The sequence below is a fragment of the Manacus candei genome, unplaced genomic scaffold (genome assembly GCF_025592945.1).
Source record: "Manacus candei isolate 608988 ecotype Guabito, Panama unplaced genomic scaffold, ASM2559294v1 h1tg000107l, whole genome shotgun sequence".
Taxonomy (NCBI): Eukaryota; Metazoa; Chordata; class Aves; order Passeriformes; family Pipridae; genus Manacus; species Manacus candei.
Genome location: NW_026138155.1, coordinates 728,747 through 749,629, shown reverse-complemented (window position 1 = coordinate 749,629; position 20,883 = coordinate 728,747). Strand labels below are relative to the sequence as shown.

The 20,883-nt window shown below is 52.2% G+C and overlaps 2 protein-coding genes across 28 annotated transcripts in view; both read right to left on the bottom strand.

The window, feature by feature from the left end:
* Positions 1-1,461: 1,461 nt before the first annotated feature.
* On the bottom strand, positions 1,462-14,972 carry LOC127461525 (uncharacterized). 23 transcript variants are annotated; one of them, XM_051769411.1, is made up of 8 exons: positions 13,305-14,972; positions 12,686-12,762; positions 12,200-12,319; positions 10,926-11,034; positions 10,754-10,805; positions 10,500-10,627; positions 9,892-9,981; positions 9,428-9,535 (listed from the first exon to the last, which is right to left on the bottom strand). In XM_051769411.1, the coding sequence occupies exons 1-8, from the start codon at positions 13,561-13,563 to the stop codon at positions 9,504-9,506; spliced, it is 867 nt and encodes a 288-aa protein (XP_051625371.1). In that variant the 5' UTR covers positions 13,564-14,972; the 3' UTR covers positions 9,428-9,503. The 23 variants fall into 23 exon arrangements, 4 of the variants coding, with proteins under 4 accessions (XP_051625372.1, XP_051625371.1, XP_051625369.1 ...); XM_051769409.1 differs by having other exon boundaries at positions 9,428-9,551; positions 9,824-9,981; positions 13,305-14,970; XM_051769410.1 differs by having other exon boundaries at positions 9,857-9,981; positions 13,305-14,957.
* A 2,961-nt stretch (positions 14,973-17,933) lies between these two features.
* Positions 17,934-20,883, bottom strand: part of SLC4A4 (solute carrier family 4 member 4) — a 120,936-nt gene continuing 117,986 nt past the window's right edge. For all 5 annotated transcript variants that reach the window (XM_051769379.1, XM_051769380.1, XM_051769382.1 and 2 more), the window contains one exon: positions 17,934-20,140. The gene's annotated coding sequence lies outside the window, so the exon portion shown is untranslated. The remainder of the gene's footprint in view (positions 20,141-20,883) is intronic.

Genomic DNA, 20,883 nt, shown 5'->3' with positions numbered 1-20,883 from the left:
CAGCTCTGAAGCTGCCAAGCCCAAACTGTCCCCAGTGCTCTGGAACAACAGGATCTTCCCAGGGATGATGCATTGGAAGCACAGCCCTCATTCTCACCCTCCACACACTCCCAGGCTCACCCCAAATTCAGGACAAGGGGCCAAAGGCCACTCGGGCCGGGGCTCTCTCTGTCTCTGTGGGCTCAGGGACTGCAGCCACCAGGGCCCTCCAGCACGGACAGCCTGGACCCAGAGCAGATCCCTGGGGATTAGCAGCGTCCTGGGCATCCCTGGAGACAGAAACCATCAGCCTCTGGGATAGCACTTCATTGCCAGCACACACAGCCTGCCACATTCAGGGGGGCAGCTCTCGGACCACAAACCCAGTCTGACCCAGTTCTCCTGGGCACCAACACGGACTCCACAAACCCACCAGAATGAGAATGTTCTGCTGCTTTGACAAACTTCAGCCCAGCTTTGCAAACCTCAGTCCCTGCAGCTCCTGCTCTCCAGAGCCCCGTTCAGGGCTGGCTCCAGTTCCCTGGAGAACCTGCCCCAGCCCCACTCTGGGCCAGCCTGAGCAGAAGCCACTGGGCTGCCCAAGGAAGAACCCTCCCCTGGCTGCTGCAGCTGGAGGGAGATCCAGCTCCAATGGAATCCCGGGAACAGCCTCCCAGATGGTCTCTCCCCAGCCCTTGGCAGTGGCTCAGAGTGGCAGCAGCTCCAGTGCCAGCTGGGTCCCTGCACGAGTCCTTGTCCCAGCCCTGCCACACGGACACCCACGGGAGACACCCACGGGCACACAGGCCTTGCTTGCACAATTCCTCACCCACAGCTGAGGGAAAGCCACACAATAATAAGAAATACCATGGGCTGAGAGCACTCATCACTCCAGTCCATCAGGACTTGGAGGCAGTTGGGTAGGCAACAGACCCAAATTCTAATCCTACCTCTAAATTTCTAACAGATTCTCTTAGAACGATCCTGGACAGGAACTCAGACAACAAAACTCAAACACTGCACAAGCAATAGCAGAAGGTTTGCCGGGAAGAACAGAAGTTCTTTGTTTTCCTTAACACTCTGGGACTGTAGAACGCAATCTTTGCAACCAAGGGACACCAGAGATGTGATTAATACTTAAACCTCTCCCCCATGGGTCTGTCTCAGAGAACTGGGCCAGCCCTGAGCTACTCCCAGGTGCCTGCAGTGCTTTGGGGAGGGGCAGGACGATGCCCCACTTCTGGTTGGAAACATTCCAGATGAGGAAAAGCCACTTCCCTTCTCTCTCTCTGACCCAGAAGCAGAACAGTCCCGAAGGACAACACGGACTATGCACAGAAGGCCCAAGTCAGTGGGGGAAAAAAACACCCTAAACAAACCAAACCACCCCAAATTTCAAGATAAAAACAGGCTACTTCCTTAACAGGAGCACATCAAACTCATTGAAGCCAAAGAGGAAATTACAAACAAACAAACAAACAAAAGACCCAAAGAGATGCTTTGTGTTGATCATTCCAAAGGAAATTCTCCACAGATCAGAAGCAAGTACCAATACTTTTCCCTATGTTGAAAATTAATGACTTGAGGGGCTGGACATGTCCAGTGAGGGTTCAGGGTCTGGTGGGTCCTTTATGGCTAATCCTGACCGGCCCAGGCCAAACCCAACCACCCCCATGGCTGCTCCATCCCAAACCTGGGGACAACATTCAGACAGTTTGGAAATACTGCCCTTCCCTGCTACTCCCTCCTTCCTTACACATCCACTGCCCAGGGAGCAAATGCCAACACCAGGAGGAGAGAAAGGTGTCCCTCTGACTTACCCCACCCCACGGGCAGCACCAGGAGCCCCCAGCCCGGCCGGCGGGGCTGCAGCCTCTTGCCTTTGGCTGCTCCCAGCCCAGGGCACTTGGCAGAGCTGGGCTGGATCAGGGCTTTGGCCTGGCCTGGAAGAGAGGAGAACAAGGCAATTAAGGGCACTGGGCAAGTCAAAGGCTCCTGCCCTTCACCCTTCTGTTCAGTTGCTCACTGGAGAGTTTTAGCCAAGAAAAATCCAGGGGGGACACCAAATAAAATGTGGCATTTTTATTCCTCTCTACTTCAGGCAATAAAAGGAGGGTCATCTTTCCTGCTACATTCCTTGCCCCATTTGAACAGAATCCTTTTCATTCCAAACCCCCCTTGGGAGTTAGTCAATCCTCTGCCATTGGACTTAGGACTAAGGAAGAGACACCTGGGATGATGGAGCCCAGGAAATGAGGGAGAGAAACCTGACAGGGAAAGGTTTCAAGGCACTCCAGAACTCAGAAATGTGTTCATGCCTTGCCAGCCCACCCCCATTCTGTGCCACCCACCTGAGCTGGGCAGGTGAGGCCAAGGCTCCCCTTCCTGCTGCCAATCACTGTCCCAGCACACGGATCCCCGTGCTGGGCAGCACTTGGAAAAACTTGGGAAAGGCCAAAGGAAAATGGCACTGCCTGTCAGAAAACATGTCTGTGAACATCCCTTCTGGACAAATGTAATCCCATCCCTCTGCCCCAATAACCCCAGGGCAGGCAGGTCTCTCCAGCCCAGGGGAGAACGGGAAGGAGAACTGCAGGAACACAGGCAGGCACAGGCAGCTCTTGGCACTGATTCCCTGCAGACCTCTCTGCACTTGGGGCTCTTGGTACCTCATTTATAAAGAATGGGGGGGCAGCAGCCCAGGAATGCCCCTCAAAAACAGGGGCCTGGGCAGCTGGAGATGAGAGGAGGGGAGTTGTGAGGGGAGACACAGAGAGAGAACAGGAACAGGGGTTGCTTGGGAACAGGCTGGGTGTCCAGCAGGGATGGGAACAGTAAACAGGGGAAGCTGGAGGAATGCAGGGGGCTTGGATGGATCCTTTTTCCCTTTGCTCAGAGGCCTCAGCTCCACCATCTCTGGGAGCAGCAGGGAACTGCTGCAGGGGAAGAGTTCATTTAGGCACAAGCCAGTGATGCAGCCACTGGGGCAGGGCAAGAGGGGAGAAGAACTGACACAAAAATGACACAATCACCACTGAAAGGGACTTTATTGAGCTGCAACACGAACACCTTCACAGGAGGCCAAGGCCCGAGGTGCCCCCAGGACCACCAGCCCAGCAGCTGGGCTTGCAGGAACACCCTCTTCTCAAGTTATGGAGCCAGGGGCTGACAGCTGGGATCAATCCTGGGGGACTGGAGAGCACTCAGGCATCAGGGCCAAGTCCTGCCCGTTCACTGCAGACAGTTCAGCCCCAGCAGCAGTGGGAGTTTCTGCCTCTCTCTTCACTATTATTTGGGACCCAACAGCTCAAGGCTGTGGAATTGGAATTTTAGCTCCATAAATGTTTTACACAGTTGAGCTTCACCAGAACTGGTGCATTTTCAAGTATTCCTGACTCTTCCAAGTGCTGCACTTGCCCAGATCCTTTGGCCCTGGTGTTTTGCTGACAGGCAGGGCACTCCAGCAAACAACTCCTCACCAGTCATGGAATAACAGGAACAGTTTGAACAAACCCAATCCAACACATGGGATACAGATTTAGGAGATACAAAAGGAAATGAGCAAGGCAGAACTGTGGCTCAGCAGAAATGCCTCCCCCACGGCCCCCTCCGCTCCCCCCCAGCCCACACGGCAGCCCCGGGGCAGCCGATCCCGCAGGCTCCGGCCCCGGGACAATTCCTGCGGGTGCCTCCACCCCAGGGGAGGCTGTGGGGCGGCTCCAAGGGGGTCCCGCTGGCCAGGCTGTGCCCAACAAAGCCGGCTTTAGGCCAGGCCTGGCACTGTGGGGCCGTGGGCACGGGCAGGTTCCGTGAGCTCCCCGTTGGCCACCCCTGGAGCGCTGGGCACGGAACAGCTGCACACACCTTGGCTGCCTTGGCCCAGCACACACTCACTGCACCTGCAGCCCTTAAACAACTTCTTCTAGTTGATCCCAGAGACAACAATTGCATATTGTTCATAAAATCAGTATAATTACTGTGATCAGTGGATGGATTAAAGTGTTCAAAAACGTTGTAGCAGGTGGTGAGAATCCTGTAAATAGGTCCCAACAATGGTGAACAGTGACTTGTTTACCTGATTCCCAAAGATCACTAATTGACCCCTATAGTTACTGTTTGCATTTGGTGATCAAGTCAAGTCTTATTTCAAATTTGCAGGGCAATAATTTGCACTTACATACAAAAATCCCCTGGTTTACTTACATTGAAGTGTGTTATTTTTCCAGCACGATATCAGCCAGTGCACTGCAGCAATTCAGGAGACAAAATCCAGTTAACTTTTGCAATCCAGGATGTGAATACAGTCCTCCAGATCAGTTCACTGGTACTCATTAAGTCCTTCTGTGCCTCATTTCTTTGTATTACAATATACACACCATGTCATGTGCACTCAGCCCAGTTCATAAGTTACTGGTGTTCCCCTGTGCACAATAATTACATCTTGGGGAACCATTAGAGAGCTGCCCAAACTCCCCATCACCTTCTGGAGTGAAGGGTGGGGGGTAAATACAGTGGGCATCCCTTGTGCTCCTAAATTCAGCACTCGGGATACACCTGGCCCAGCTCTTTGCCATTGGTTACCAAACAATTCCATGTCTCCACTGCCTACAAATCCAATACCAGCTCCTGTTCCTCCCAGCCCCGTGTTCCCCCAGCCTCGGTGCCAGGGGCAAGATGGGAGCACTGGAATCAGAGTGGGGAAAGGAATTCTGTTATCCTGATGATGTTGGGCTGCAGGACACAGGCAGTAGTCCAACAGTTGGACCAATATTTCCCTCGGGAGGATGATGCCAAACTGTGCCATCCCCTGCCCAAGCTAATCCCTTTGCTCTTTTGGCAGCACTGACCCAGAACAGCCCAGCAGGCAGAGCCCAGGGCACGGCCCTGCTGCTGTGACACTGTGGCTGTGACTGGCACCGCTCACACAGGGGGACAACGATGCCAGGGAGACCCCCCGGACCCAGCACCGTAAGGGAAACTCCAGCACTGCATGGCCACAGTGCTCCCAGCCCCTGGAATCACATCCATCCCATCCCACTGAGGGCACCAACAGCTGCCCCCACAATGAGCCCGACAGACCCCGGCCCTGCCAGAGAGTCCCCCCGGGCACAAAGGGAGACTGACCCCTGGGCAAGGGCCATTTGCTTCCCGGGTCACCTTGTCCTGGGGGCCTGTTTTGGAGCTGCTTTTCCATCTCCATCCAAATCAAACCAACTCACCTGACCCAGGCACCTTTTCCAGGGCACTGCCCGGGCCAACAGCATCGCCCAGAGGGACCACAAGGGCTCTGAGGATGGCCAGGATCCACAGTTTCTGTAAGATATCAAGCTAAAACATGGCAATGTCATTCCCTCCACTAACATTTATTCACAGGAACATATTCCCATTTCCTTGTCTGCATTTAATCACTAATTCCGTGATGGTGGCACCTGGGAACCAAGTAGCCAAACCACTGCCAACTGACCCCAAATCCCTACAAACCTGACACTGCCCTAGTTCTTCCTGTTTCATTCCCACAGGTACAGCGTCTCATTCAGCTCATGGACTACTTTTGCCTCCCCCCTTCGTGACTTCCAACTCCCTCTGGCACGGGTTATAAGCTCCTGCTTTCCCAAAGTGCTTCCCAGTGACAGATGTGGCTGACCCAGCAGTGAGCCATGCATGCTCCCTCTCTGCTCCCAGCACTTGCTCTGGGGCTTTTCCCCATTTCCCAGTGATTTGTGCTCACTGTCCAGGGGATCTACACTTGTTGCTTCAACCACAGGGCCGGTGGCAACTCCCTCCCGAGGCCTCGCTCCTGCCCCGACCCCTGCTCTGGCTCTGGCTCGGATCCACCATCTCCATTCCATGGTGCTGCCTTCCTGAGCAGGGCCTGGCCTGTGCATCCTGGAGGAGCTTTTTACCCAAGGCCTTAGGGGGATTTCAGGCCCTCTTATCACTTGTTAAGTTTCCACTAAAGCCCAAGAACATACTCAGAGCCACTTCTCCAACAGGGTCTATCTTGGGCTGGCTTCCAGTAACTTCCTATTCCCAAATCCTAAGGGCACTTCCTTCGTACCTGTAACAGTTCATTAGGATACATGCCCGGAATAAAGACAAGTGCCACAAGCATTCAAACACACAAAATACCTTTATTACAGTGAGAATAATAATAATAATAAACTTAGCAAAGAGAATCAAAAGTTAAAAAAGGATACAAATTAACTACCTTATCGTGTGGCATTAAAACAAATACTAAGAACAGCATTCAATACAGTATAATATTAACTAGTAAAAAGGGAAGTAAAGGGATACCAAAAAGCATCTTAACAAAATATTATGGGTAACTATTAACATGATATTTGGTTAGTAAAAGGGGAAATTAAAGGGAAAATATTATGAATACTAAATAAAGGGTATTAAAGGGACACTAAAGGATATTTAAAGTCTTCTTTCTCTGTTGCCTCCCATCACTAACCTGTGCCCACCCCCCCGACAGGCAGGGCTGTCAGGATCTGCAGCAGCTGGTCGGTGCCCATCCCTTGGCGGGCGTCCCCGCAGAGCAACACAGGCTCGGTGGCAGGATGAGGATCGCTCAGCTCAGCAGTCCTGACAGCCCATTTTTATCAGCTCCACATTACACCACGTAGGGCCAGGACGCAGTGTAAGGGGAGGCCTGAATGGCAGCCAAACACCGCCTGATCATTGCCTGATGGCAACTGTCTGGGCCTGCCCTACTTGGAGGGAAAGGGGCCAGCGACCCCTGCCCACATCATCTTCCTCTCACCATCATCCTTCTCACCCCTATCTATGACCTCTCCCATGGTGTTTCAAGGGTAGATGTACCTACCTTGCAAGATGTAGCAGAACCAAGGAAGAACTCAGCTCTGATAACAGGGGATATCAGGCTGACTTGCTGAAAAGCACAATGGACCTTACAATTAGCTTGTGCCATGAAGTTACATTGTAACAGACTCTAGCTGGTTTCACATCCTAATATGATTTCTTTCTCACACCTCTGTGCTCCATTGATCATCTAATTCAAAAGTACCCCCCTTACACTACCCTACTTCTGCCAGAGGCTCCAATTGGCACCATTAGCACTGGCAGGAACCTTCAGTTCCCCCTCTCCAGCTCATATTGGCCACAGGTCCAGAGCCTGTTGAATTGCTCCCTGAGCTGTTTCCAACCCTCCCTGCTGCTCATTTCCCAAACTTACAGGTTTGTCCTGGGACTTTATGGCCCAGGCCAAGGATTGGTCCCAAAGGAGGACCCTGTTGTCACCAAAAGCCAAACCAACCAATAAACTGCTGGGCTTCCACCTTGCTCTGGGGGTGACAAAGCCTGAAGTCTCCTGCCTAGTCCTGGGCAATACTTCCTGGGGACCACAACACCACTGAGTTCCTAAAAATATCACAGGTTGGGCAGGTGCTTGAATTTTGTCTGGATTAACTCCCCCCTTCCTTTCCATGGGCTGCCCTACTCATTCTAATGGTGCTTGTACTCCCTGAACCATTCCCTCACCCATCCAACCATCCCTTGTGCCCTCTCTGACAAGGACAGTGGGTCCAGGTGTTCTGCCACGCTCCCAGGGCACAGGGTGGGACTGTGGAGCCACCCTCGAGGGGGGAAATGAGCCCTGCCTGCCCTGCCCAGGGAAAGGGAACTGCCCCAGTGTTCCCCAGCACAAGGCACCCTTGGAAATATCCACTGCAATGGGACACTCAGGGACAGCAACAAGCACTGCACGAGGCTGCTCTGGCACAGGACCAATTTTAGCCTCAGCTTTTCTCTGGACCACTTCACTTTGTTTGCCACCTCATCCTGCAGTCAGAACTTGCTCTCCTTGTAACTATTTAGGGTGACCATAAAACACAGAGGCCTCTGCTCCAGCACCCACAAGGGCCTGATCCATCTGACAGGATCCATTTTTCCAAAGAATTCAAAGCTCCACCTGAGGACCAGGGTCTTTTCTCACCCATCCCTGCGCTGGAGCTTGGCCTCCATCTCACTGTGCTTTCAGTTCCCTCCATGGTTGAACACTGGCAGCCCTGGCCCTGGGCGGAGCTCGGCATCCTGATCCCATCCCTCCTGGCCCCCGGAACCGCTGACTCAGCAATGGGGGCCCTCCATTGCCAAGGGCACGGTCCCGTCGGGGCTCACGGGGGGAGCAGGAGGTCGAAGGCTCCAGCCCTGCTGCTACAGCCTTCCACCACTACAGCCAACAGAGGAGCCTCCCCAGCCCTGCCTCCCAAGGCATCCTGAACAAACCCAGCCCAACTCCACAGGACAAACTGCTCCCTGTCTGCCCAGTCCAGTCTAATCCCAGAGGCTCCCAGATCATGCAGAACAACTACCCAGGAGATCAGAGACTGCAGTCCATCTCCTCCTAGCAGAGATTTGGGTGAGTCTGGCAAAGAGACAAACTGAGGAATACCCAATGTTTTCCCAGTTTAACCCCTGTCACACCAATCACCTTAACACTGCCAGTCCTTAGTTCTCCCTCTACTGGGTTAAGGACTGAGGAACTTGTACATATGTCTGACCAGGACATGTGCAAACCAAATGGTGGGGACTGGAACACACACCTTGCCATCCTGGAGCTCTTATAATTCCATTCAAGAGAAAATAGTCAGTTGTACCATCACTGCTCATTTCTTAATCCCAATCCCACACTTCTTTGGCACTTGGAGCACCACTTTTAGAACCCAATTACAGCCCATTAGAGAGCTCCATGTCTAGCATGGACAGGGACCCCTGGGATACTCTCAGCAATGCCTGAATCCATTGCAGGGACCTTGCTTTGAGCTCCCCAGGGCCGGGCACCCCGAGGATCTCCCCGAATAATCCTTTCGGTGCGCGCTGGAGTCCTCGGGGTGCCCCAACCCGGGGGGCACCAACAGCACTGTCCCTCCAGGGGCCCAATTTGGTCCTAAAATGCAGGGGGATCTTGCCTGTGTCCCAGACTGGTACAGGGATCTGAGGCCCTTCCCGAGAAAATCTCGGTGCCGGCGTGAAGGGCCAGAGATCCCTTGGAGCCACGGGAGAGCAGGCACAGAGTCCCTCCTGGGGGGCCAATTCTGCTGCCTGAACTCAGCTCTTCAAAGAAGCCTCTAAGACTAAATTGGTGAGTTTTAGAAGCCAGGCATTCCTTGCTTACAACACCCTGCCATGATCCCAGCCCAACGGGTGTCCTGGAAATCCGCTCCCAAAGGGCACACACAGGTATCTCCACTGCAGCTGATGGGAGGGATCAGCATTACATGAGGGTTCATTTTCCTTCCCTGCATTCTTATTCCATACTCAGGACATTTTCTAACACTTATTGCCATACACACCTACCCTTATAACATCTCCAAGGGGCTTCACCAAGGGCCTTCCCAGGTCTGCTCTGTCTGGAGCCCTCAAAGTCCTCAGTGCCTGCCTGAGGAACCTCAACACAACTCACCTGCTTACACAGCAATTGGTGCTGCTTGCCTGCTGCCTCACTTCCCTTCTTCCTTCTTTCTTCACCTCCCTTGGTTGGTCCCTTTCAATCCCTTGGCTCAGCTCTGTGCACTTTCCAGGCTACATCCCACTGCAAAAAGGATTAGCTCTTGTTACATCTCAGCACTCAGGTATCATTCCCACTTTTTGCCTGACACTCGGCCATTAGGCCAGTGTCTCCTTATTTAAAGCATAGTTTGACTCCTCAGTGCCAACAACAGCTACAGCACTGAATCCTAACACAGGCTGAGAAACAAACATGGATGGGAACTCTGAAGGATCCACTTTGTCCTGCTCACCAATCCAAAGGAGCTTTCTGAACTCAAGAAGAAGAGACCCAACATCCTTTTTCTGCAACTTCAGCGGCTATAAATGTGACCCACAAGACCTGCAAAGGCCCTTCCCACTTCACCTGCAGGGCTGGCAGTGCCACCACTGGACACGGACCCAGTGGCTGGGCAGGAACGGAGGGGCTGGGGCGTCCAATCCATCGGCCCAGGCGGCACCAGGAGTTCCTGGAGTTCCTGAGGGGAGAGCCTCAAGACAACAAAGGATTAGGAAGACCGTTTTTTCCTTTAATATATGGAATATAGGGAGTTTGAGAAGGCATACTGGTGCAACAAGGACACACTCAAGATCATCTATTCAAAGGATCTACTAGCACTCAAAAGCTATCACTGTCCTTCTTGCAGGGGGAACTCAGGAAACTCTGTTGGCCAAGAGCCTCCAGGAGGATTTCAAGCTTTGGGGGCTTCCTTTTAACTGTTTTTCCCATCACTGTAGCTGGGACTATCACCTGCCCTACAGGGGGAACAGCCCACAAAGTTCACTTGCAGGGATGCCATTGACTCAAAGTCCCTTCTCAGGGGGTCACTGCACACCTTGTCCTTTGTTTGCCTTCCCCACCAAAGATGCTTCCAACAGTTCTGAGACATCTGGCAGACCCAGAGCTCTCCCCAGGGAATGCTTTAGCTGCTTAAAGGCTGCCCTTGCACCACCTATCCAAGGCAGCAAATTTTTAAAGGCTGTTGGCAAAGTTTGTATAACAGTCCTACCACACATGCAGAGGGAGCAATCCAGAGTCCATCCTGTCCTTCTATTCCCAGCAAGGCAATTCATGGGCTGTCTGGGGCTCAGGGAGGAATCAGGGGGCTTCTTTTCTTCCATCCTGTTTTTGGATTTTCTTCTTCAAAGGCAAAGGTTTCTTGGTTTTCCTTGCTCAAGGAGATGCAGCAAAGGCCATCTTTTAAATCCAATACTGGAAACTGCTCAAGGTTGTCATTCAAGGTGCTTCTCTCAGGTCCTGCACTCATCAATCATCTTGGCCATTGGTTTTCTTGGCAGGTTCTTGCATTCACATTCTACAAGCAAACCAGGATGAGCAAATTCAGCTGATTCTGCAACCAATCCAAGCTGGCATTCTGATTTTAAAGGATACTGGGTTTGCCTTACCAGGAGAGATCCCACATCAGGGCTAATACCTACAGGTTCTGCCCTCTTCCACTTTCCTGGAATTCCACTGGCCCACACCACAGGAACAACTGCAGCTGCCACTTCAGTCGGGACCTTGCTGCTGACAGGAGTTATTCCCTGCACAACAAGAGCTGCTGCTTGGACACATTTAGTTTCAGCAATTACAGTTTCAATAGCCCCAGTTTTCAATTGCATTTCTGCCTCAACTTTTCCAGCCCATCTCTTCCTAGCACAGGTTTGGGTGAGTTTGGCAAATAGGGAAACTGAGGAATCACCCGATGTTTTCCCAGTTTAACCCCTGACACATCAATCACCTTAACACTGCCAGCCCTTAATTCTCCCTCTATTGGGTTAAGGACTGCGCAAGATGGACCTGTGTCTGACCAGGACATGTGCAAACCAAATGCTGGGGACTGGAACACACACCTGGCACTCCTGCAGCTCTTACCATTACACTCAAGAGAAAACAGCCAATTGGACCCTCACTGCCCATTTCTTAATCCCAATCCCACACTTCTTTGGCACTTGGAGCACCACTTTTAGAACCCAATTACAGCCCATTAGAGAGCTCCATGTCTAGCATGGACAGGGACCCCTGGGATACTCTCAGCAATGCCTGAATCCATTGCAGGGACCTTGCTTTGAGCTCCCCAGGGCCGGGCACCCCGAGGATCTCCCTGAATAATCCTTTCGGTGCGCGCTGGAGTCCTCGGGGTGCCCCAACCCGGGGGGCACCAACAGCACTGTCCCTACAGGGGCCCCAGTTTGGTCCTAAAATGCAGGGGGATCTTGCCTGTGTCCCAGACTGGTCCGGGGATCTGAGGCCCTTCCCGAGAAAATCTCGGTGCCGGCGTGAAGGGCCAGAGATCCCTTGGAGCCACGGGAGAGCAGGCACAGAGTCCCTCCTGGGGGGCCAATTCTGCTGCCTGAAACCAGCTCTTCAAAGGAACCTCTAAGACTAAATTGGTGAGTTTTAGAAGCCAGGCAATCTTTTATTCCTATGCTCTTCAATCATTCCAGCCCACCAGGGTCCCTGGCAATCAGCTGCCAAAGGGAACACAGACCTATCTCCATTGCAGCTCATATGGCAGCATCACAGGAGGATTCATTTTCCTTCCCTGCATTCCTGTTCAATATTCAGGGCATTTTCTAACACTTATTGCCATACACACCTACCCTTATAACATCTCCAAGGGGCTTCAACGAGGGCCTTCCCAGGTCTGCTCTGACTGGAGCCCTCAAAGTCCTCAGTGCCTGCCTGAGGAACCTCAACACAACTCACCTGCTTACACAGCAACTTGGTGCTGCTTGCCTGCTGCCTCACTTCCCTTCTTCCTTCTTTCTTCACCTCCCTTGGTTGGTCCCTTTCAATCCCTTGGCTCAGCTCTGTGCACTTTCCAGGCTACATCCCACTGCAAAAAGGATTAGCTCTTGTTACACCTCAACACTCAGGTATCATTCCCACTTTTCTCCTGACACTTGGTCATTAGGGCAGTGTCTCATTATTTAAAGCACAGTTTGACTCCTCAGTGCCAACAACAGCTACAGCCCTGAATCCTAACACAGGCTGAGACACAAACACGGATGGGAACTCTTAAGGATCCACATTGTCCTGCTCACCAATCCAAAGGAGTTTTCTGAACTCAAGAAGAAGAGACCCAACATCCTTTTTCTGCAACTTCAGCGGCTATCAATGTGACCCACAAGACCTGGAAAGGCCCTTCCCACTTCACCTGCAGGGCTGGCAGTGCCACCACTGGACACGGACCCAGTGGCTGGGCAGGAACGGAGGGGCTGGGGCGTCCAATCCATCGGCCCAGGCGGCACCAGGAGTTCCTGGAGTTCCTGCAGGGAAAAGCCTCAAGACAACAAAGGATTAGGAAGATAATTTTAAACTTTAATATGTATATCCAATGGCATATGGGGAGTTGGACAAGGTCTACTGGTGCAACAAGGACACACTCAAGGCTATCTATTCAAAGGATCTACCAGCACTCAAAAGCTATCACTATCCTTCTTTCAGGGCTAACTCAGGAAACTCTGTCTGTCAAGAGCCTCCAGGAGGATTTCCAGCTTTTGGGGCTCCCTTTTAACTATTTTTCCCATCACTGTAGCTGGGACTATCACCTGCCCTACAGGGGGAACAGCCCACAAAGTTCACTTGCAGGGATGCCATTAACTCAAAGTCCCTTCTCAGGGGGGTCACTGCACACCTTGTCCTTTGTTTGCCCTCCCCACCAAAGATGCTTCCAACAGGTCTGAGAGATCTGGCAGACCCAGAGCTCTCCTCAGGGAATGCTTCAGCTGCTTAAAGGTTGCCCTTGCACCATCTAGACAAGGCAGCAAATGCTTACAGGCTGTTGGAAAAGTTGGCAGAACAGTCTTACCACACATCCAGAGGGAGCAATCCAGAGTCCACCCCGTCCTACCATTCCCAGCAAGGCACTTCATGGGCTGTCTGGGGCTCAGGGAGGAGTCAGGGGGCTTCTTTTCTTCCTTCCTGCTTTCCAGATTCTCTCCTTCTAAAGCAAAAGTTTCTTGGCTTTCCTTGCTCAAGGAGATGCAGCAAAGGCCATCTTTTAAATCCAATACTGGAAACTGCTCAAGGTTGTCATTCAAGGTGCTTCTCTCAGGTCCTGCACTCATCAATCATCTTGGCCATTGGTTTTCTTGGCAGGTTCTTGCATTCACATTCTACAAGCAAACCAGGATGAGCCAATTCAGCTGTTACTGCAACCAATCCAAGCTGGCATTCTGATTTTAAAGGATACTGGGCTTGCCTTACCAGGAGAGATCCCACATTAGGGGTAATACCTACAAGTTCTGCCCTCTTCCACTTTCCTGGAATTCCACTGGCCCACACGACAGGAACAACTGCAGCTGCCACTTCAGTCGGGACCTTGCTGCTGACAGGAGTTATTCCCTGCACAACAAGAGCTGCTGCTTGGACACATTTAGTTTCAGCAATTACAGTTTCAATAGCCCCAGTTTTCAATTGCATTTCTGCCTCAACTTTTCCAGTCAATCCCTTCCTAGCAGAGATTTTGGTGAGTTTGGCAAATAGACAAAGTGAGGAATTACCCAATATTTTCCCAGTTTAACCCCTGTCACATCAATCACCTTAACACTGCCAGTCCTTAATTCTCCCTCTATTGGGTTAAGGACTGAGGAAGTTGGACCTGTGTCTGACCAGGACATGTGCAAACCAAATGCTGGGGACTGGAACACACACCTGGCACTCCTGCAGCTCTTACAGTCACATTCCAGAGAAAACAGCCAATTGGACCATCACTGCTCATTTCTTAATCCCAATCCCACACTTCTTTTGCACTTGGAGCACCACTTTTAGAACCCAATTACAGCCCATTAGAGAGCTCCATGTCTAGCATGGACAGGGACCCCTGGGATACTCTCAGCAATGCCTGAATCCATGGCAGGGACCTTGCTTTGAGCTCCCCAGGGCCGGGCACCCCGAGGATCTCCCCGAATAATCCTTTCGGTGCGCGCTGGAGTCCTCGGGGTGCCCCAACCCGGGGGGCACCAACAGCACTGTCCCTCCAGGGGGCCAATTTGGTCCTAAAATGCAGGGGGATCTTGCCTGTGTCCCAGACTGGTCCGGGGATCTGAGGCCCTTCCCGAGAAAATCTCGGTGCCGGCGTGAAGGGCCAGAGATCCCTTGGAGCCACGGGAGAGCAGGCACAGAGTCCCTCCTGGGGGGGCAATTTTCCTGCCTGAAATCAGCTCTTCCAAGAAACCTCTAAGACTCAATTGGTGAGTTTTAGAAGCCAGGCATTCCTGCACGCTGTAAGATATTTTAAGAGCTTACTGAGTGAAAAAACATAAAGCTTTTATCAAGGACATCTGAACTCCCACAGACAGCTCCTTTCCCCTTTCAGAACAATAGTTTTTTCATGGTATCACTTAATAGGAAGCGCCCTGGAATCCCAGACTGTGCTTTCCAGAAAAGAAAATAAACAGAGGGAAGGGGTTTTGCACAAGTGTAACACACTCCAGAACACACCTGACTTTAGTTTACTCTTTATGTTCAAATATAGCAGAAAACAGAAACTCCACCAGGAGAGCTGGCACATTACCCAGGGTACCCTCAAAGTCCCTCTCACGAGGGCTGCAGGTAAATTGCAGTTGTACGAGTCCCTTGTGCCTGCAGATGCCTGGGGATCCTCTCCATCCACCTCGTGCTCTCCCAACAGCAGAAAGGGTGACCTCAGGGACACGGTGGCACTCAACATCCTACTGAGAGAGCAAGGAAACCTTTAGCATAAAGGTGAGTTGGAATCTTATAAACTTCCTTTCCTGGGAGCTTTGTGAAGTCTGCAACCAAGAGGGGGAAAATTTGCATCTCCTTTGGTGCAGGTGTCAACAGAGGCCAACAGAGCTTTCACCTTCTTCAGACAACTGTGCCCTTTTTGGCTCCCTGGCAGCTCCAATGGCACCAGAACCCCCTTCCTGCACACCCACAGCTGTCACACACAGGCACCCACACACCTTTGCTCCAGCCCACACGGGGCCAACATTTCCTCACCCTGGACATCCCAAGGGGAGTATTTTTGCTAGAGAGCACAGCAACCCCCCTGCCCTTGCAAACTGCCTCCCTGCAAAAAAGGAACCATTTCTCCTGGACACTTCTCCCACAGTCAAGGTCTTTTCAAACTGCTGTCGTGCCACCAAACCTGCTCAGGGTCCCTCCCAGCTTCTGCCTGTCCTTGCATTTAAAGGCACGGGCATATTCTACCTTCCAACAGCAAACCCAGCTCCTCACTGGCAGTAGAAGCCCTGCTCTTACCTGGACAGACTGCCGGGCTCGGCACAGCTGTGGCTCATGGAGCAGCTTCCCAAGGCCGTTCTCTCTCCCAGCAGGAAGCACAACTCGCCTCCACTCCCCAGCACCAGGGGAAACCACGAGCCAGGCTGCAAACTGACACAGAACGAGCAAAAAGCATTAATGCAGCACCAAGAAACTGAGACCAGTCTTCGCCTCGTAACGCCGTACGGGGAAAGCCTTTGGGATTCCGAGGCAAACCCTGAGACACTCAGAGAGCACCAGCCCCGCAGCCCTGCCACAGCTCCCCCGAGGTCACCTGGCAGGTAAGGGGCTTACCCGGCCCCCGCCGCCCAGCACAAGGCGCCCCTAAACGCCCCCGGCTCCCCCGGTGCACAAACCCCGCGGCCAAGGCGCTCTCCCCTCAGGCAGCAGCGGGGCCGCACCCTCAGCCCTCACACACAACCGCCCGCACCTGCCCCGCCGGCCCTTTATACCGCGGGCCGGCAGCGCTGCCCAATCAGCACTCGAGCGCCGCTGCCCAATCCCAGCCCGCCTGGCCCTGCGGCCCCGCCCCGCCCGCTCAGCCCGGCCCCGCCCCCCGCCGCCGCCGCCGCGGGGCAGCGACTCTGGTACCAAGGGGCACCTCCCGCTTCTTGTCACAGACCGATCTGAGGCACTTGTCAGGTCAATACCTGCTCTTTTCAAGAGCACCAGACTTGTGTTCAGTGTCCTCACTGTAGCCCACGAATCCCTCTAGGTGTTAAATCAGCCTCCCTGTCCTGTTTCTTCCAATGAAGAATTAGCATTACTGTCAAACCTTGTTAATGAGATGTACAAATCATCCTTGGAGTGTCTACGTTACAAGCTCAGTTTGGCAGTGTTGCTATCCTGAAAATCGTGGAACAGTGACTGTCAGTTCTCCTTATGCTGCTCTTAAACACCATCTCTACATTCCCAGGAGAACTCTGGAGGGAGAGACAGAACGTTTAAAACATGAAACCCTGGCATCGCAATTGTTATTTCTAAGTATGTGTTTCTATCTGATACAGTTGTTGGGGTGATTACTCTGGAGAGTGTTTTGTACCTCAGGCCGTAAGTCTGATGGATCAGCCTCCTCGTAAGCAGGAACCAGCACGTTCCCCAAAGGAATGTTCTGTCAGACTCTGTCAAACACAGCACGGAGGTGAGCAGGAGTGGTGCTTGTGCACAGCTGAAGTGAAGCACACTTGGATTCAGGCTGCTCTGGGAGATCTTTGTTGAGATGGGTATTTCTGCACAGCTTCTTGTGACATGTTGAATTTAGAGATGAGCTGATAAAGGCAGTGACTCTGTTCTGTCGTCACTGAGCTTTGAAGATTTGAAACCCCTTACTATTACGTCCGGGGGCTCGTTCCCGGGGGTCCGTGCCCGCGATTCGTTCCCGGGCCCCGCCTGTGCCCGCTGCGGGTCCTGGGCGGTGCCGCATCTCGCCCGGAGATGGGAAGTGGGGGTCCCGCGGCGGGAGGACCGAGGTGGGATTGGGGTTGGGATCGGGACCGCTGCGGCCATAGCGGGGCTGGGACCCCCCCAGGGAACGGGACACGGTCCCGCTCGGGCCGGGGGAGCCGGGGCTGTGCCGCGGCACGGCAGAGCGGTGACCCCCGGTGGGCACGGCCGGGACTGCAGCCCCGGGGCGCGACCCAAAAGCGGGGGATGGACCCCAAACCACGGCTGGGATGAGACGGTATGTGGTGTGTGGCCATAACCCCTTGTCCCTCCCGCAGTCCTCGGCCCTGTCGCTCAAGTCCTGCAGTGCGGACTCGCCGTTCCCGGTAGCTGGAGAGGGCTCCCATCCCCGGGCAGTCTCAACGCCCCTAAATCCCGCAGCTCCTGCTCCCGATCCCCGTCTGCCGGGTCTCCTCATCCCGCCCCTGCCGCAGGTATCTGTACGAGTACGCCAGCAGCTACAGCCAGGCGCCTCTGCCTGTGCTCCTGGGCTCCACCAGGACCTTCCTCTCCATGGTCTCCACCTGCTGCATCTCCCCTGCACCCACCGCCTGCTTCCTGAAGGAGGTGAGACCCCTGGCACCAGTGGGCTCATCTCCATGCTGCTCCTTGGCAATCCAGGCCAACCAATGACGCCTGCTTCCAAATTTCCAGCCACTCCCCCATACCACCAGAGTGATCCTCAGATCTCAATTCAATCAGACAAGACTCGACACATGAGGAGCGAAAATGGACATGAACTCTCCCATAAATGCATAAAGTTACTTTATTTTCAGTATACATTTAATTTTGAAAAATATAAATGCTAAAATATCTCATCATCTTCATCTTTTGATTCCATAAAAGTCACAATAGAAAGCTTCATAAAACTGTAAAATACTATAATGTTATAAGGAATTTCATGTTTCATATTACTGGAAAAAAAATCACTTTAATAATATTTGAAATGTTTTCTGCTTTTTTCCTTTTTGTTCCACCATCCTGATCCACTTCATTTCATCCCAAGTTTTCATTCTCTCCTCCAAAGCAAATACAGACTTAGGAGAATTAAAAACAATAATAAAAGTAGCTGAAAGTGCTGTTGATTCAAAATAAAAATACAAATACAAAGGTGTATCAGCAGGCCAGAGGCTGGTGGCCACCGTGTTCTCGGGGCTGGGACAAAGCTGGCTGTGGCTGGTGGCCGTCAGGGGTCCCACCGGGAGCTGGGACCTTGGATTTGTGAGGGGAAGGTCGTTGTTGACGGCCGACTCTGATCTCAGAGGGCTTTGGGTCAGCCTCCACACCTGTTCCCTGAAGCGCCCACCCAGGCTTTTCCTAGGAAATACCCAATTTGCATTGAGCTGCTCCTCTTCAGGCCTTTTCCCGTGTCTCTCCAGCCTTTTCAGAGCAGGTTTCAGCTGCATTCCTGTGACATACAACACAGCTTTCATGGAAACGGAAGCGAAGACCCCTTGAGAGTGAGCGGGGGATGTACGGAGGTGACGGCTCCTTCGTGGGAGCAGATGCTAAAATTTGGCATTTAAGGTCTCAGCACCATCAGAAAATCCTCTCGACTTCACCAACAGGAACTTTGGTTTCACAGGGACCAAGCGGCAGCACGTGCCCTTCCTCTGCAGTGGGGTTGTCTCCATCAGGGAATTCACCTGGACAGCTCGGGGATTCTTCCTTCTTATTTTGATTTTTGGACGAAGCTTTTAGTGTGTTCCCTCATGTCCTGGTGAAACCCAGTTTCCCAGAGGCTTGTTTAGATGCATACACCAGTATAAACACGCTACAGAGGGAAAATCCTCCCCTGAGGTGATTGCTCACTTGGTTCCACCCCAAAATCCTGGGATGCCCGTGCCTGGCCTGCTCGGTCCTGCTGCATTGCTGGGTCTGGGGATGAGAAGCTGAGTAGCCAAGATTTCGGGTAAATTCCACAGATGATGGTGTGGGATGCAGGAGGATGCGGATCACATCCCGTCTCCTTCACAGCAAAGATTACTCATAAAAAATAAACCCCATAAAACCAACATAACCCTAAAACAGCCAGATGCTTCGGAGCAGAAGGTGTTAATGGAACCGATCCAGCCCTGTGCCACGTCCTGGAGATTGTGGTGTGGTGGGTTTGTTTTTTTTGTAAAAATCACATTATATATGGTACAATACATTTTTTACAGAAAGCCTGGCATCTAGAAATAAGAGGTAGAACTACTCATAACTATACGTTTCCTGCTGCAGGAAAAAAATTCATTTTTCTTTACAGTAATTAAAAAAAGGTTAAAAAAATTGACAAAAAAAAAAAAAAGAAGTCATAGGTTAGGCCCCCATAATTTAAACAAAATAATCTAGGAAAATAACACTCTTCCATGTACCTGACGGATTAAGTCCATTAAAGTGTTTCTTTAAAAAAAAATTGCATAGGAAAGGGACATTTCCAAACATGCTACAGCAATGGCAACGGTCTGTCTGTGCTGGGAGTGAAGTACCTTCTCCTTTTAACTACAGGTGAGAGCGTGAGGGTTAGCAGCACGTTCCAGCATCCCCGAGCAGTGGGAGCAGACACGGAATCAGCCTGGAGGTCAGCTTTGTTCTGCCAGACAAGCACCGGGTGCACGACCACCGGCGCCTCTGGCACTTCCCACAGGTACCCCGTGACATCCTGAACACTCCTGCCCTCCTTGCAACGGGAGACACTTTGGAGAAGGCAATCCGAGTCCTGGTGTCGGCGTGGGGGGGCCCGGAGGGACCTGGGGGGCACGGGCAGAGGGGTGGCTCATTTACCTTTGCCAGCGGGGAGCAGGGAGCTTTTTAATATTTGGCTAGTGACAAAATAAATTCCGTACAAGATTGGACAGACAGACAAATTACAAAGTAGTTTCTGTTCCCTTGCTCCTCCAGAAATAACCATTGTCTTCAGGCTCAAGTTCTATTCTAATTTGAGGCACAACTTTTACTGGAGTTCGTGGAGGGCTGCGAAGAAGAAGGAAGACAAGGTCAGTGTGGGACAAACTCTGCACAGTTGCATTGAAGATAAGCTCCACACATCACATAAGGCTGTCTGAATGACTTGCTCTGAACAATGCCCATGGCAGGAGACAAAATCACCCATTTCACTGACTGAGGAGTTCCAAGTGTCCAGCACTTTGTGCCTCATAGAATCCCAGAATGGTCTGGGTTGGAAGGGGACCTTAAAGATCATCCAGTTCCAAGTGCCTGCTATGGGCAGGGACACCTTCCACTAGACCAGGTTGCTCCAAGCCCTGTCTAACCTGGCCTTGAACACTTCTGGGGATGGGGCATCTTGGTCCTTCACCCCGTGCTGTGGCAACGCTCCCAAACTGCCATTGAAGGAATCCAGATATCGCCACTGGATTGAATTTCAGACTCTCTCTAACACCTGTAAGCACAGACACGTCTTTGACATTTCAGAGGACTATTCTTGCCTTGGTCCAGATCCAACTCCTGGTGCTGGGAAGTCCTGTGTGGTCCCAAGGGACTGAACTCTGAGGAACTGTTACTTAACTCCTCCTTGCTGCAATTTAAGGTTATTATTTACTCTATTTTCCACCACAGATATGGGAAAATGGATTATTTCCCCTTAGCACTGCCCCTCTTGACTCCTCACAGGGGGAGTCTTTCTCTCCTTCTCCTGTCTGGCTCCCAAACCAGTCCTCAGTGCTGCAGCTGGGGTCTATCCAAGGCTAGTGAAGCCT

What these genes read in the sequence shown, in the direction of transcription:
- LOC127461525 (XM_051769409.1), bottom strand. Translation starts at nt 13,563, where the DNA reads ATGAGTGCAGGACCTGAGAGAAGCACCTTGAATGACAACCTTGAGCAG. An exon ending in ATGGCCAAGATGATTGATGA is followed by an intron (nt 10,628 to 10,753) that starts GTGCAGGACCTG and finishes CCTTTGAAGAAG; the next exon opens with AAAATCCAAAAACAGGATGG. An exon ending in GGCCTTTGCAGGTCTTGTGG is followed by an intron (nt 9,552 to 9,823) that starts GTCACATTTATA and finishes ATGTAACAAGAG; the next exon opens with CTAATCCTTTTTGCAGTGGG.